This window comes from Amphichorda felina (assembly GCF_050947745.1).
Source record: "Amphichorda felina strain 45539 chromosome Unknown scaffold_9, whole genome shotgun sequence".
Classification (NCBI taxonomy): domain Eukaryota; kingdom Fungi; phylum Ascomycota; class Sordariomycetes; order Hypocreales; family Bionectriaceae; genus Amphichorda; species Amphichorda felina.
In genome coordinates this window covers 619,800-634,711 of record NW_028145041.1, presented here as the reverse complement: position 1 = coordinate 634,711, position 14,912 = coordinate 619,800, and the positions used below count along the sequence as shown (strand labels likewise).

Genomic DNA, 14,912 nt, shown 5'->3' with positions numbered 1-14,912 from the left:
ATTTCAAGGGTTGATGGGATGATAATGGACGATGTTACGAATTATACAAGGGCTATGCCATCTATTGGCACGATATTCCCCATTTGATTGCGATGTAGCATATATATAGGGCGGCTACTTGTAGCAACATGAACAAAGGCCAACATTCGGAGGAGTCGCTGATGTATCTGTTTACGCCCGCACCCCCGCTTCTAGCACCGAGGTGTCTTGCAAATTACAACCTGAAAGCTGCATCTTCCTCCGGCTGAAATATTTGGCCCTTAAACTCTGACAAAATCCTTTTCTCTGGCTCACAGAGAGAGCAGACATCGATACAGAGCCTGGGCCAAATGCCCTGGAAGTATCCATGCCCTCCCTCTTCGCCCCTCCCTCGCCGGGCGTCTACGAGTACACCGAGTCGCTCACATTCCACTTCTCGGATCCCTCGTCCCTATCTGATGAATCGACCACTGTAGGCCAGGTATGGGCCTATACAGTACGCACATATCTTGAGCTGGACAAGACTGGTACTGTCTGGTCGGCGTCTATCCAAGGGGCGCCGCAGAAGGCGAAGCTCCTCGTCAGTGAGTGTCTGTTGTCTTTTTCCCTGGCGTTCTTGCGCACGGTTAAACCATCTGGTGTAAATGAGCTAATATTTGTTTAAACTGGAAGACGGCGCAAGGCCGACAAGAATTTGACTCTAGTGAGGAAGGGCAAGCCCTGCGCAGCGCCTTGGCGCCTATCACCTCGCAGCCAGTCCACTCAGCCGCCTACCAGTTTGGACGAGAGGCGGCTTTTCATAGCACGTATGATACTGTATGTGTCATGTTCACATTCCGATTCTCCGATCCGGTCGGCAGTGATTCGGGGGCGCAGTGGGATGCCCTGCACGGCGACTTCTCCCGAGCCATCATGAAGAGTCCCGGCGGCGTCGTCGCCAGCGGGTGCACGTACGGGTGGAGCCTGGACAGAGAGTCGTTCTGTGCCGCGTTTCGGTACCTGAACAGAGATTCCATGGAGTCGTTCCTTGGGGGAGGCGAGGGGAGGGTTCTGATGGAGGCGCTGCGGTCGCGTGCTTCGGCTGGAGTTGAGGTGGAATATCTGGATACCCGCAAATTCGACCGCGGATGGCACGGGTCTGTGGACAAGACTTTTCCAGATAATCCGAAGCTGGAGGCTCTTTTTAGTGGTATCACGGGAGAAATGTGCCGTGTAATGCGAGGGGTGCAGTGAGACGTGACAACTGGCAAGGGAAGTTGTCGTAGGGTATAGTCACGAAGCAAACAATGCTCGCCTTGTCCCTTGTCTAAAGGTGAGCGATGAAAGATTATGGATGATGTTTACTATGTTTGGGCTAGATGCTAAAAATACATGAACTGTGCAATGACGCACCTGGCGTGTGGCTCGGCATCAATCCCGAGTTCCATTCCACGACTTACATGGATAAGCAGAGAGTTATTGTTCTTGCCCAAATGCCGGCTAAGCTGGCTTGGTGGGAAATGGCGGACTCAGCGCATTATTCACTGACATCATAAAGGATCAACTTGCATCTATTGAAACGGGCCTCTCAGATCGCTAGAAATTAGAAATGCATGCAGTCATGCGGGTTTGCGGATGCTCAGGACCGGGGGAGGCCGAGATCTGGTATCTGGAGTCGCAGATCGGTGGGGAGTAGTGGATTCACCAAATCGTCAACTTGTCATCCCAAAAGCCGCCAACTACGTATTGGTAAAATGGTTAACGGGTACTTTACTAACATTACATCCATCTACCTCCTAAAACCCGACTCCCGAGGTTGCGTGCCCCACAGTCTAAGCCCGCAGGAGTGACGCGAAAATAACAGTGTAGGGATTAAGGAGTCGGGGCATGGCGATCTGTAACGGCGAGGATTGCTCGTACTTCTATCTCTAATAGGAAAATAAGTCTCCATCCAAAATATGAAGTGCCGGTCTACGGTAGATTGTGAATAGTTCAACTTGCCTGGCCAACACCTCAGATGTGCCAAGGGACAGCTAATATTGTTAATGGGTTGTGTTGTCCCTCAATGCATCCTTTTGTACGGGCATTAAAACAATTTGTATTAGATTCCTGCCATCTCTAAATTAATACTATGTAGCGTCTGCGTGCATGTATAGAGATGGCTTGCATTATGTTTTGATGTTGATTCCCCGGACCAGGCGTCCAGATTCAGCCCACACACATGAAGTGGGCAAAATGCGGAGAACAGGAGCTAGTAAGCTTATTCCTATTCCTTCGGATTATCACAATCTACTATGTAAATAAATTTAGAAACTAGAAACTGGAACTGGCAGAGGGGGATCGTGGGTCGTAAATTGAAACCGTCAATGACGTTCCTCCCTGAATGCTTGGTCGGATGCCTATTCCCAGGGAGAACATCTCGCCAAGTCTCCGGCTCGTCGGCGTTGAACATGCAATGACCGTATGTTGCAATGGATCAGGCTTCCTTCTCGGAAACGTGTGGAGCCGTTTGGAACGAAGTATATTAAGCCTTTGCTTGCCCGCTGGAAATGGAGTTTGAGACAGCAACATCACGAAACAAACACTACTACTACAATCCCAACCAAACATTCTAAGGCGACACACTTCCTTATCCCTCATCAATCTAAGCTCAAACCGCCTCGCAAAACTTATTCAAAATGTTCTTCTCTACCATCCTCGGTTTCGCTGCGGCTGTGTCCGCTGCTGTAAGTCACATCTACCCACACCACAGTCAAACCATGGCTTATACTGACTCGGATTGTTTAATTAGTCTCTACCCTCCGTTCCCAAGGTTCTGGCTCGAGGAGATGACGTGAGTAAAAGCGTCAACAAATACTGCCACCCTACCCTGCCTCATCTACTGACACAGCATAAAACAGGGCGCCATCAGCTGCGACAAGCCAAGCAACGTCGACGGCCCCATCCAGGAGCGCGAGAACTTCGTCGAGGGCCAGGAGTACCTGCGCTCGCTGGGCACCTGCGTAGCGGAAGCCAACTCGTGCTCGCGCGTCAGCTGCTCCAATGACGCGGGCATGTGGCTCTGCGCGGGCGACGAGAAGGCCGAGGTCGACTGCGGTCTCATCGCCGACTACATGGACCACATCTTCGACGAGTGCCAGTCGGACGGCCAGACTTATGTCAAGGCCGCGTACGGGTCGCAGGAGAACTCGGATGGCTGGACCGTCGAGGTTGGCTGGGACTACTGCTAAGGGAATGGTGCCATGTTGTCTCCGTGATTGGGCATGATGCATCCTGGCGATTATCAATATGTCCGAAGTACTGTATGTTCTTGTTGTGTTATAAACCGGCAGTGATTAAGCAATAAATGATCATGTACATAAGCAAATGCACATTTTGGTGATACTCTTGACAAAGCCGCCTAGACAGGCAAATGCAAAAGCTCGCAAAAAGGTCTGTGAATCTAAGGGTCGCCGAAGCTTCAGGGCCCTAGAATGAAGCGGTAGATAAAGGTGTGAGATGGCTGCTCTCAACTCCTTATCATCTCCTCTAATCACGCCTTTCTCTCCCCCTCCGTCTATCTCACTGCTTACTCCTGACAAACCCTCCCCATGTCTAAATTACATTATGATGCTAAAGACAGCTGCTTTGGTTTCATTATCCCACATACATGCCGGGTGGATGAACTGGGACACCCAGCACCAGGTGTTCCTCGACGGTGCTGGCTGTGACGCCTCGGACTGTTTATATGGGCTGTCCTCCGACAGGTACCAAGCCTCCATCTCTGGGAGACCACGCCTCGAGGGACAAGCCACGGTATCCCTATTCCCCTCCAGCCCCGTCATCAACGGCTCCCTGTCACTCGGCATCCCGAGCAAGATAGGCACAGTATGCGAGTTCTCTACAAGTCGGCCACTTGCCATCGGCTCCGGGCGACCCGAGGACAGTGCCTTTTTTCCTTGAGTTATTAATTCCACCCAATACGTCCTTTATAATGACGCAATTCCCGCTGTCTCCTCAGAGGTCTACGCCGACACCGCTGCTAATTATCAGCTGGGCGAAAGGAGTGCAAGGCTTAGTCCGAAGGGCGGCGACACCGAGATGAAGGAACATGAGCTGGCCCCGGGATTGATTCCAGGGCTGGGAGCGGCTGAGTCCAAGGTAGTCGGTTTGAGGCGAGCATCGCACGTGCATCTTGGGGACTAGGCCTCGGCGTTGCAATTGGGTTTGTCTTGGTGACCACCCTAGGCTTTATATCAGAAACAGCTAGGTTTTAGCAGTTTCGTGGGTTGTGAAGATTCAAGGCAGGCATTCAAACATCGAGAACGGCACGGATACCTCGTGCATGATGTAATATGCATCTGTATGGATTGTGTGGGGAATGCCTCGGCTTCAATGGATGTGGAGTCATGATTTGCCCCAACAGCGCGGGTGGGAAAGGGGTGGTTGACGATAACCAATACGGGATTCCATTATTATTAATAGCTCATCTTTCGGTGTCCTTTCGTCTTCGGCCGATACTAACGCCGGCAGCTCACCACTGTGCCGGTATCTTGGCGGCGGTGCCTTGATGAGTACCGATGCCAGATCGATCTTAATGTTCCGTTGACCCCAGTGCGTTGGCTCCAGACGAATGATGCGTCGGAGGAGACATGGCACCATGCGGATTTGTAGGCGGGATTGCATCAAATCCATCCCCACACGATAAGGGGTCAGGCCTCCAACGTTGGCTGTTGCAAAATTTTGAAACTACTAGGCGCGTTGGCCAGGTGGCGGATTCTTGGAGGAATACTACGTCCGTGGGTGGCTCCGGAGACGCCGAGCCGAAACGCCGGGACCATGGCTGAAGCTGTTTCGGCGAGTCAGAGGGCGGCGACACGGCGACTACCACACTTAGATGGCATTAGCAGCATTATCTGGGCACATTATGGTCGTAGGAACATGTTAGGGCCGGTCGGAGTGGGTCCTCCCGACGGAGCCGGGATTCGGGATTGTGGTATTACGCCGGCGCGGCCCGTCGAGCATTCCATTTGATCATTTGATGATCTGATCAATTATCACAAGCCAGACTCCGAGGCGAGGCCTTTTTTAGTATTTTCATTACTAGGAGATCCCTCCCCACCACCAAGCTCATCGCGTGAATCCCGCGCTACACCCTTCAACTACGCCATCCATATTCAACATGGGAGGAGACGTGGCAGACATGGCCGACACGGCCGACATCCCCGTGCCTCCAGGGCTGCCCTTCCTGGGCAACATCAAAGCCCTCGACCCAGAATTCCCCCTGGGGTCTATGTTATCCCTTGCGGAGCAGCATGGTGAGCGACCGCCAGCGACAACGCGCTGTCTTACTGCTACCACCACCCCCCTGAGCTCCTGACTGACTCTCCACAGGCGAGATTTACCGCCTGCACTTCCCCGGGAGGGCCGTCGTCGTCATCTCGACCCGGGCCCTGGTACACGAGGCGTGCAACGAGAAGCGCTTCCGCAAGAGCATCAACCTTTCGCTCCAGGTGAGTTGGCTAGAGGCGTGTCCCTGAGGATGTTTGCCAGGGCACCTGCTAAGCCCCGCAGCACATTCGACACGGCGTTCACGATGGCCTCTTCACGGCCAGGCAGGAGGAGGAGAACTGGGGCATCGCCCACCGCGTGCTGATGCCCGCCTTTGGCCCGCTCTCGATCCGCGGCATGTTCGACGAGATGCACGACATTGCATCGCAGCTGGCCCTGAAGTGGGCGCGCGCGGGACCCGACTCGCCCATCATGGTCACCGACGACTTCACGCGCCTTACGCTCGACACGCTGGCCCTGTGCTCCATGGGCTACCGCTTCAACAGCTACTACTCGCGGGAGATGCACCCCTTCATCGAGGCCATGGGCGACTTCCTGACCGAGTCGGGCGAGCGCGGCCGCCGCCTGCCGCTGCCCGAGTTCTTCTACCGCGCCAAGGACGACAAGTTCGCGGCCGACATTGAGGTCCTGCGCAGCACCGCCAGGGGCGTCCTCGAGTCGCGCAAGGCGGGCGGCGAGGAGGACCGCCACGATCTGCTGGATGCCATGCTCAAGGGCCGCGACCCCAAGACGGGCAAGAAGATGACGGACGAGAGCATCATGGACAACCTCATCACCTTCCTGATCGCCGGCCACGAGACGACGTCGGGGCTCCTCTCGTTCGCCTTCTACCAGCTCCTCAAGCACCCGGAGGCCTACCAGAAGGCGCAGCGCGAGGTGGACGAGGTGGTGGGCAAGGAGGTCATCACGGTCGAGCACCTGTCTAAGCTGCCCTACATCAACGCTGTCCTGCGCGAGACGCTGCGGGTCAACGCCACGATCCCCGTCTTCACCGTAGAGCCCCTGGAGGACACGCTCCTGGGGGGCAAGTACCCGGTAAAGCAGGGCGAGGTCATCATCAACCTGCTGGCCAAGTCGCAGGTCGACCCGGCCGTGTTCGGCGACGATGCGCTCGAGTTCAGGCCGGAGCGCATGGCCGACGAGCCCTTTGAGAGGCTCAACCGCGAGTTCCCGGACTCGTGGAAGCCCTTTGGCAACGGCATGCGCGCCTGCATCGGGAGGCCGTTTGCCTGGCAGGAGGCGCTGCTGGTCATGGCCATGCTGCTGCAGAACTTCAACTTTGTCATGGACTCGAACTACACGCTGGACATTAAGCAGACCCTGACGATCAAGCCCAAGGACATGTATATGCGCGCGATCCTGCGTGACCAGCTGACGCCCACAACGCTGCAATATCGCCTGGCTGGCATGGCTGGGCATGAGAAGAATGGAGCTGCCAAGGCTGAGGCTGGCTCCGAGGAGGCGGATGGGACAGGATTCCCGGTTACCCTCCTTTACGGTTCCAACAGTGGCACATGCGAAGCCCTCGCTCGACGGGTCGCTGCTGACGCTCCAGCACATGGATTCCGTGCCGCCAAGGTGGACTGCCTTGACAGTGCCAAGGGAGCGCTGCCCAAGGACCACCCCGTCGTCATCATCACGGCATCGTACGAGGGTCAGCCTCCTGACAATGCGGGTCACTTTGTCGCGTGGATCGAGGACTCTGAGCAAGACTCCCTCAAGGACGTCCCCTACGCCGTCTTTGGCTGCGGCCATAAGGACTGGGTTCAGACCTTCCACCGCATTCCCCGACTCGTCGACAGCCAGCTCGAGAAGCTCGGTGCGTCACGCGTGGCTGAGATGGGCCTGACGGATGCCTCATCTGGTGACGTCTTCACTGATTTCGAGACGTGGGAGGATAATGTTCTGTGGCCCTCGCTGTCTTCCAAGTTTGACGTTTCTAGCCATGACAAGAAGGAGGGCGCCGGCGTCAAGGTGGCCATCACCAACCCAAGGATCAATACTCTCCGACAGGATGTCCGCGAGGCCGTTGTGGTCGAGTCGCGCGCCCTGTCTGCCTCGGGCGACAAGAGGCATCTCGAGATCAAGCTCCCCGACGGTATGACCTACTCGGCGGGCGATTATCTCGCTGTGCTCCCCATCAACCCGCGCGAGACGATCTACCGCGCCTTGAGACGTTTCGGACTGGCTCGTGATGCCCATCTGGAGATCACCACAGACGGCACGTCCACGACTCTGCCGACCAACACCTCTGTGACCGCCAACGAGGTGCTGGGGTCGTATGTCGAGCTGTCACAGCCCGTTACAAAGAGGAATCTACTCACCGTGGCTGAGTACGTGAAGAATGAAAAGACCAAGTCGGAGCTGGACCGCCTGGCCAACGACGGGTACACCGACGAGGTCAAGGCGAAGCGCCTCTCCATCCTGGACGTCCTCGAGATGTTCACTGACATTGACCTCCCCATCGGTGTCTTCCTCTCCATGCTTCCCCCCATGCGCGTTCGCCAATAGTAGGTTATCCTCATATCACCTCGGCCATCTGCCCGTTCGCTAACATTTACTCACAGCTCCATCTCCTCCTCACCCCTCTGGAACCCCTCCCATGCCACCCTCACCTTCTCCGTCCTCAACCAACCCTCCCTCTCGGGCCAGGGCGCCCACATCGGCGTCGCCACATCCTACCTCTCCTCCCTGCAGGAGCACGACACGCTGCACGTGGCTGTGCGCCCCTCCCACCCAGCCTTCAGCATGCCCGCCAGCCCCGAGTCCACGCCGGCCATCTACATCGCCGCGGGCAGCGGCCTGGCGCCCTTCCGCGGCTTCGTCCAGGAGCGCGCCGTGATGCTGTCGTCGGGCCAGCGCACGCTGGCGCCCGCCGTGCTCTTCTTCGGGTGCCGGTCGCCCGACCAGGACGACCTGTACCGCGCCCAGCTGGACGAGTGGGAGGCCCTCGGCGCCGTGCAGGTGCTGCGGTCGTACAGCCGCGCGGCGGACCGGACGGATGGGTGCAAGCATGTGGACGATATGATGTGGCAGCGGCGGGAGCGGCTGATGGAGCTGTGGAGGCAGGGTGCCAAGATCTACGTGTGCGGGTCGAGGGGCGTGGCCGAGGCGGTCAAGGAGGCCATTGTCAAGATCAAGGTCGAGGCCGATGGCGATGAGGCCGATGAGGCGGCCACGAGGAAGTGGTTTGAGGGCCTGCGGAATATCCGCTATGTCATGGATGTTTTTGATTAGAGGCATGCACTTGATGAGTAAAGATGGAATGAATAGAGCTTACCAGTCTACTTGGGCCGTATTCGGGTCATTGACCCTACCGTTGTGTTGCTGTTATCGTCCAGTGCGCGGAAGTGCCATAATATGGCTACAATTGAGTTGCAACAAGTGCTATGATATCACTTGTAATAAGAACAATGATGTTGACACAATTAGTCGCGTGGTTCTTCGGTGTTAGCCCAGGTGGCAAACAACTCACTCTTCTATCCCAAGATTTCTTCAAGACGCCGGTGTTTGGGATGCGGGTCGAGGTGAATGTATCGTGAGACTACTCTTGACACAAACATCCAAGTCTGCACATGATGTATTTTTTTCTGGAAAAGGGCCAACTAGTCGCCGTCTTTTCACCTGCTACATAACTCCCTCACCAATGCCCACCAGGCATCTTTCGACTTGCCTCTATCACCGTCACAAGCAGAATGCTCGTTTCCCAACATCGACACCTGACCTATATATCGTTTGCACATTTCGACGTCGAGTTCTAGGTATTGACATATCCAAACGGGACTTTGTAGGACGTAAACAGGAGGATCGACGCCATGGCCAAGAAGCAGAAAGCCATGAAGACCAAGCTAGGCGGCGAGACCAGTGGTCTTCTTGGGGCCCAGTACATTGCCCAGTGGTCTGTGGGACTCACTCGGTCTATCGCCCAGCGCATAAATAACGGCGCCGACCACGTCGTATACATCAGTGGCGGGGATTCTGGCAGAGAGTCCTCCCTCAAGGAGTTTATGTGACCTTTGGATACCACAATTGCGAAGGGAAGGATGTGAGGAAGGTGGGCGAATTTATCATTGGATTCACCCTCTCGGGCACTCGAGGATCGTCGGTGCGTTTCATCACGATGCCACTGGGTAAGTTATTTCTTGGACTTGAAATATACCATGTTCTACATACACGAAGTAGGACTGACCAATTTCTCTAGCAGTCTACTGCTCGTATTGCAGTACCGCACTCTGACTGCCTACTTACTAGATTGGGCGACAGGAAGTCGTACTGGTAGGCGCGTACGCTACATCTGGGACAGAGGGGGTGGCGGGCCGGTTTGTATACACCAAGCCTGACCAGACAGCAAGCCTTGGTACAACTTCTAGTGCCATACCACACGTCAAGTATCAGGAGCGAGACATCTTAAATCTACTCTTGACGACGAGGCAGCGGCTAGATCATCACCTTCACCAGGCATGTGGCCCTCGACGGCTCCCGTCTGTGTCATCCACGCATTTGGCAAAGATCAGGAGAAATAAAAACCACTCGCAACAAAAATACCAAACTAGTCCCATCGGACTCCCTGAACTCGGTGTTAGAATGTACTTGGCAACAGGCTGATCCCACTGCCAGTCAAGAATCCTTGACCTGATTTGACTAGTTTCTCTGATTGAAATCTTTATAGCGGATATCCCTGTGCATACATCACCATCAGTGCCTGCATGGATATATCTCACCAACCAGCCGCCTCGTTTCCGAGTCTCTTGTTTTGTTCTCGACTCGCTTTCAATTGTCCTCTAGGGCAGTCTCCCTCTCCGTCCTATTTCAACCTGCTAGATTACGTCTCTAGTCTAGTCCAACATGTCTGTCCCTCCATCCGTGTCTCTGACCTAATTTTCCTGTCTTAAACTTCCTATCGTTCACCCTGACCGGCCCTAGGACCGTGTTCAGATAGGATCGAAGCATCTCTAGAGATGGTGGTCGGTCCTACTTTGTATACTTAGAGAACAGGGTGGATGACAAGTTCAGGATATAACAACTTATCCGGCCGCAGTGGCAGACGTCGAGTCTCCCAAAGGGCAGACTCATCACGTGCTGATCAGCAGGCCCGATATTTTGGAGGAACTTGGCAGACCCAGGGATTCATTTGTGCCCCTTTCTGGTGTGGATGCAACGGGACACCACTGCCAACCGACATCAACCCCATGCAATTTGAGAGAGCCTGACCAGCAGGACCACGCTGCCCACAGCAAGAACACAAGAGGGACCGTTGACAACCTCGATAGCGGAACTGCGACCATCATGCTGGCATAGTTCGCGACTTGTTCTGAACGTTGCAAAGTCTGGGCGGCCTGTGCGTGTGCGACTGTCCAACACCTTCCCACCACGAGATAAGCGAAATGGATGAGCGGTCTCAGCCGACGTGCATCTTATGTGCGCGCATGTTGGAAGCATACACGAGTCTCCGTCACATCACATTCGTGGGACTGCCAACTCATGGCTGGGCAACTTTACATGGTACATAAAACCACTGTTGTCAAGCGCACATGATGGGCCAGTTGCATCTGTTACATATGCATGTTGGACGGCCGGCCAAGTGACTGGGTTTCCTATCACAGTTTTCCCAGTTCCATTACGCACACCAAAAAGCTGACCGCTCATGGATATGGCATAGGTACCTAGGTGTGTACATGTTGACATTGAAGTTTGCAGCACACCACTATTTTCAACACTAATAGTACTCGACACAGCAGTCTTCTTCATACAATCGCGCAAGGGATTTTGCACTCTCGTAAGTTCACCGTCGAGGCAGTTGGCTCCATCCTCCTGGCCACCCCACACGGCCGCCGTATGCATGTTGGTCCGCACATCACGACCAACGCTCAAGGATTGCTAGCACCGGTCGAATGAACTACATCAGTCTAACAGCGGGGCTGGAAATGCTTGATAGTGTTGGTCGTTCGCACATGAGCTGGAGAGACTGTACCTAAACACGAAATAGAAAGACGATGTCCCCGCCCGGTCGCCCTGCCTCGCTCTCCCCCCCCATCTCAGTCTCTCTTGAACGAGCTTCTCCCCTTACCAACTTGACAAGCGAGAATATACCATCTTCTCATCGAAACCTAGGGGCATTATTTCCCAAAACTCCACCGACATGTCGGGCTACCAGCCGCAGCCAGAGCACCCTCCGCAATCGCCATACAGTGACGGGCTCGAAGTCTCATACAATGAAGCAGTATCGATCCCGGAATGGATCTCCGGAGGTTACGAGGACCCATCTGATCAGAAGTTTACCGTGGACGGTACCGAGGCAAATAAGAAAGAAGACAACGGTCCTCCTGTTGTAGAGCTTCCCGCTTTCGAAGAAACCCCAGCAAGACCATGGTGGAAGAGGAAGACCATATTGCTTAGCACAATCACGGCAGTGACCCTCATCGTCATAGCCTTCGGAGTCGGACTAGGAGTTGGTCTCCCTTCCAAGAACAAGGGCGACGGCGAGTCAGGTGAATCCGACCCTCCTGAGGATTCGACCGGCCCTCCTCCATCCTGCAACGGCGGCATATGCCCGCAGATCCTCGCCACGACAGTCTACCAGTCCTCCCTTCTAGTATTTGCACGGACAGTCAATGGCACTATTGCGTACCGCAATTACACCGATTCGTGGGCGGACTGGAATGACCTCGGCGATGCGGTCGGCGATTTCATCAGCCAGCCCTTTGTCAGATCATGGAAAGTCAGCAAAGAGTTTACTCGTGTCGATCTTGTAGCAGTCACAAACAACAGACGTTCTGCCTACGGAACGTGGTACTCGGAACACGAGGGCTGGGCGCCTGAGGAAGGATACTGGGTCGACCGAGGTGGTAGGGCCGGCAGCGTCATCAACACCTGTTTCTCCGATCCCAAGAAGATGTATTTCTGGATGAAGGACTACAAAACGGAACAGATTCGCTTCTCCAAGTGGGACCCGAAGTACTCGAACCCAGAGGACGTCTCCAAAGAGGGTAAAGATGGACTGACAGAGGATTTGGGTGACTTTTCTAGTGACGGAGATGACTGGATCGCTGTGGGGCCGTCCATGGATTACAGTGCTAGTTCTGCTCCTGCTGTTGCATGTCATCACTTGGATTCTTCTTTCCCCGTCGAAGTCTTCTGGTACGGGAAGGACAGAACGACATTGTTACACTATCGTTATCACAATTCTGGCGAAGATTGGCATGAAGGGTTTATGGAGGAGGGCGATTGGCTTGCTGACCCCGTCGTATATGTGTTCGACGGTGTCAAGAACCGTATCGAACTCTTTTGCATCACTACCGCCAGAACACTCGAGCACTTCATCGTCACAGGCTTGCATGATAAAGAAGAGTCCGATTTCGATGAGACCGAGCTGGGTGGCAGCCTCCTTAGTGCGCCTGCTGTGATATCCTTGGGGGAAAAGGATCTTGATATAGTTGCTTTGGGGAAAGATGGGTATCTGCAGCACATACACTACAACGGCGAGAAGTGGTCGGAATGGGAAGACTTGGGTATCCGGGCGAATAGCGCGCCATCAATAGAGGTTGTGGGAGACCAGCTGTTTCTCTTGGGTGTGTCGGACGATGGGAGGTTGCTATCATGGAGGAGGGACACGTCCTCAAGATATATCTGGAAGGATTCTTTGAAGTTGGAGGACTTGGGAGGAAACTTGACACTCAGTTACTTTACAGGCTGATTGACAACAAAAGGAGTATAAATTGAGATATGCAATCCAAGCAAAGGGTGGTTGGATACTCACATACCTGATACATTATTACTAGGTACCTAGTAATCTTGTCTTGGGCCCCCGGCCGGCCACTAGTGAAAAGTGAGGTGATCTTGATTGACTTTAAATTTGTATTGAGGTAGGTCCTGTGGTTAAAGTACTTTCAAATTTGACAGCAGGAGAGGTCTCAGAAACGCCTGATCCCCAAATCTTAGGCAGACAGTAGTTATGACTTTCCTGAAAATACTCTGACAGACTACTGAGGTGCACCTGCCACAGGTGACAGTTCTCTGACTCTCACATCACGCAGCCTTTGGCACCTTCGACACAATCTTGAAGGCTCTGACTTCAGTCGAGGACTTATTCATCCCCTTGGCTTTACATGACTATCAGTCATTAGTGGCAAGCATCCTGAAACCTACAACGTCTCTTATTTCTAAATGTATCCATAGGTAGTCTGGAATTATACAGGCAAAGATGTATCGACAAAATTATCACCAAGCTACATGGCCTATTCTCCACTTCAACCCAAAGCGACAGGACCTGGTTGTACGATTGCTCATCGATGCTGCTCGGTGCCTTAGTTAAAGGAATGGATGCTTACGGTATCCTTCACCCCCGACCAAGACCACCATTTGAGGGCTTCAGCGTGCATGCCTTGGTCAAAGCCATCAAGCTGATCCGGGACTCTCGTTTCCATCCCGAATCCTGCAACGGATCCCACAACTGCAAACTTTCTACCTTGACAACCCGTGTTCTTGACGAAAGTGTTGCGATCCTTTGTGGTTTGCGACATGACTACTTTCATTGCTCCTTCTGGGGAAGGGTAATTCTAGACGGGCAGCAGGTGGCATTAGAAAATGAATTTGAAGGAGTTACGCGGACCCGCACGGAAGCCATGCTGCAATTGTACACGATGAGAGATACTAGCTTGGCGGGACTTTTCCATGGAAATTGGACCTATCATGCTCATCGCGAACCAAGTCAGTGCTTGCTAGCTGGAGATCAAGATCCAGCATATATAGGTGCTGCATACGATAGTGGCAAAGAGGGATCCGTGTTTTGTCATGAAACTAAAGGGCGGTGATATGGTCGCTGATGCATGGACACCTTTCACAGGCTATGAAAAGTCTGCGGATGGAATTAGCCCCATACATGCAGTACTCACGACTAGTACCGAGCAGAATCTTTGTCATGCTCTATTTGGGATGTTGAATCATGGCATGGCGTTGTTGGGTCTCTTTGATCCTCGGGGTAGTAGCCAATCCAATCTCAATCTATGTGAGACATCGCCCCTTAGGGCTGTTACACTCCCCGCGCATACAAACTGTTCGCAGTATGTTCCCATCGACTTTGGGGTTAATCAGCCCATTCTTTCAAGAGGTATCGTGTCTAAATTTTTTGACCAGTTTAGGGGAACAACCCATACATGCTAAAGCTCCCCTCAAGTCTTATTGTGCCCATTAACAGCGATGCGCTTAGATCGAGGAAGCACCAACAATCAATCCAAGCCCAACAAAAGAGCACTGGCAAAACGTAGTGTACCTACTTACCTACCTACGTAGGTACCTAGTCATTTGTGGAGCATTGTCGTCGAGCAACATGGATTACACCATCACACGTAGCGAATCAGATATCGGTCCCAGTAGAAATAGGCGGCTGTTGAGACGAAGGAGCATGATCGTCATCGTCGAAAGCGGATGAAGCCGATGTGTGAACTGCCTACCTGGTACCTTCGCCTGACAATGTGGCGTCGTACAGATCTCTGTTGTGGCTTAGCCCCCGGAGCTTTACAAGAGTTGTGCCTGTCCGATCGTCGTAGCTGAACAGCGAGCGCGCTGAGGATTATTTTCTTGACTGTGCCATTGCGCGACGGCTTTATTTTCAGACACCCGCGCTC

The 14,912-nt window shown here is 53.7% G+C and overlaps 4 protein-coding genes across 4 annotated transcripts; all 4 read left to right on the top strand.

The window, feature by feature from the left end:
- Nucleotides 1–346: 346 nt before the first annotated feature.
- On the top strand, nt 347–1,212 carry ACO1O0_008743 (uncharacterized protein; the record flags this gene model as incomplete). The annotated part of the gene is made up of 2 exons (XM_083198107.1): nt 347–563; nt 662–1,212. 2 exons carry the CDS (start codon nt 347–349, stop codon nt 1,210–1,212), a joined length of 768 nt encoding a protein of 255 aa, XP_083045842.1.
- A 1,424-nt stretch (nt 1,213–2,636) lies between these two features.
- On the top strand, nt 2,637–3,188 carry ACO1O0_008742 (uncharacterized protein; the record flags this gene model as incomplete). Its single annotated transcript, XM_083198106.1, has 3 exons — nt 2,637–2,684; nt 2,750–2,791; nt 2,859–3,188. The coding sequence occupies 3 exons, from the start codon at nt 2,637–2,639 to the stop codon at nt 3,186–3,188; spliced, it is 420 nt and encodes a 139-aa protein (XP_083045841.1).
- Nucleotides 3,189–5,119: 1,931 nt separating this feature from the next.
- Nucleotides 5,120–8,526, top strand: ACO1O0_008741 (bifunctional cytochrome P450/NADPH--P450 reductase; the record flags this gene model as incomplete). The annotated part of the gene is made up of 4 exons (XM_083198105.1): nt 5,120–5,255; nt 5,332–5,450; nt 5,512–7,799; nt 7,857–8,526. 4 exons carry the CDS (start codon nt 5,120–5,122, stop codon nt 8,524–8,526), a joined length of 3,213 nt encoding a protein of 1,070 aa, XP_083045840.1.
- Nucleotides 8,527–11,428: 2,902 nt separating this feature from the next.
- ACO1O0_008740 (uncharacterized protein) lies at nt 11,429–12,982 on the top strand (the record flags this gene model as incomplete). The annotated part of the gene is made up of 1 exon (XM_083198104.1): nt 11,429–12,982. The coding sequence occupies one exon, from the start codon at nt 11,429–11,431 to the stop codon at nt 12,980–12,982; it is 1,554 nt and encodes a 517-aa protein (XP_083045839.1).
- Nucleotides 12,983–14,912: the final 1,930 nt, after the last annotated feature.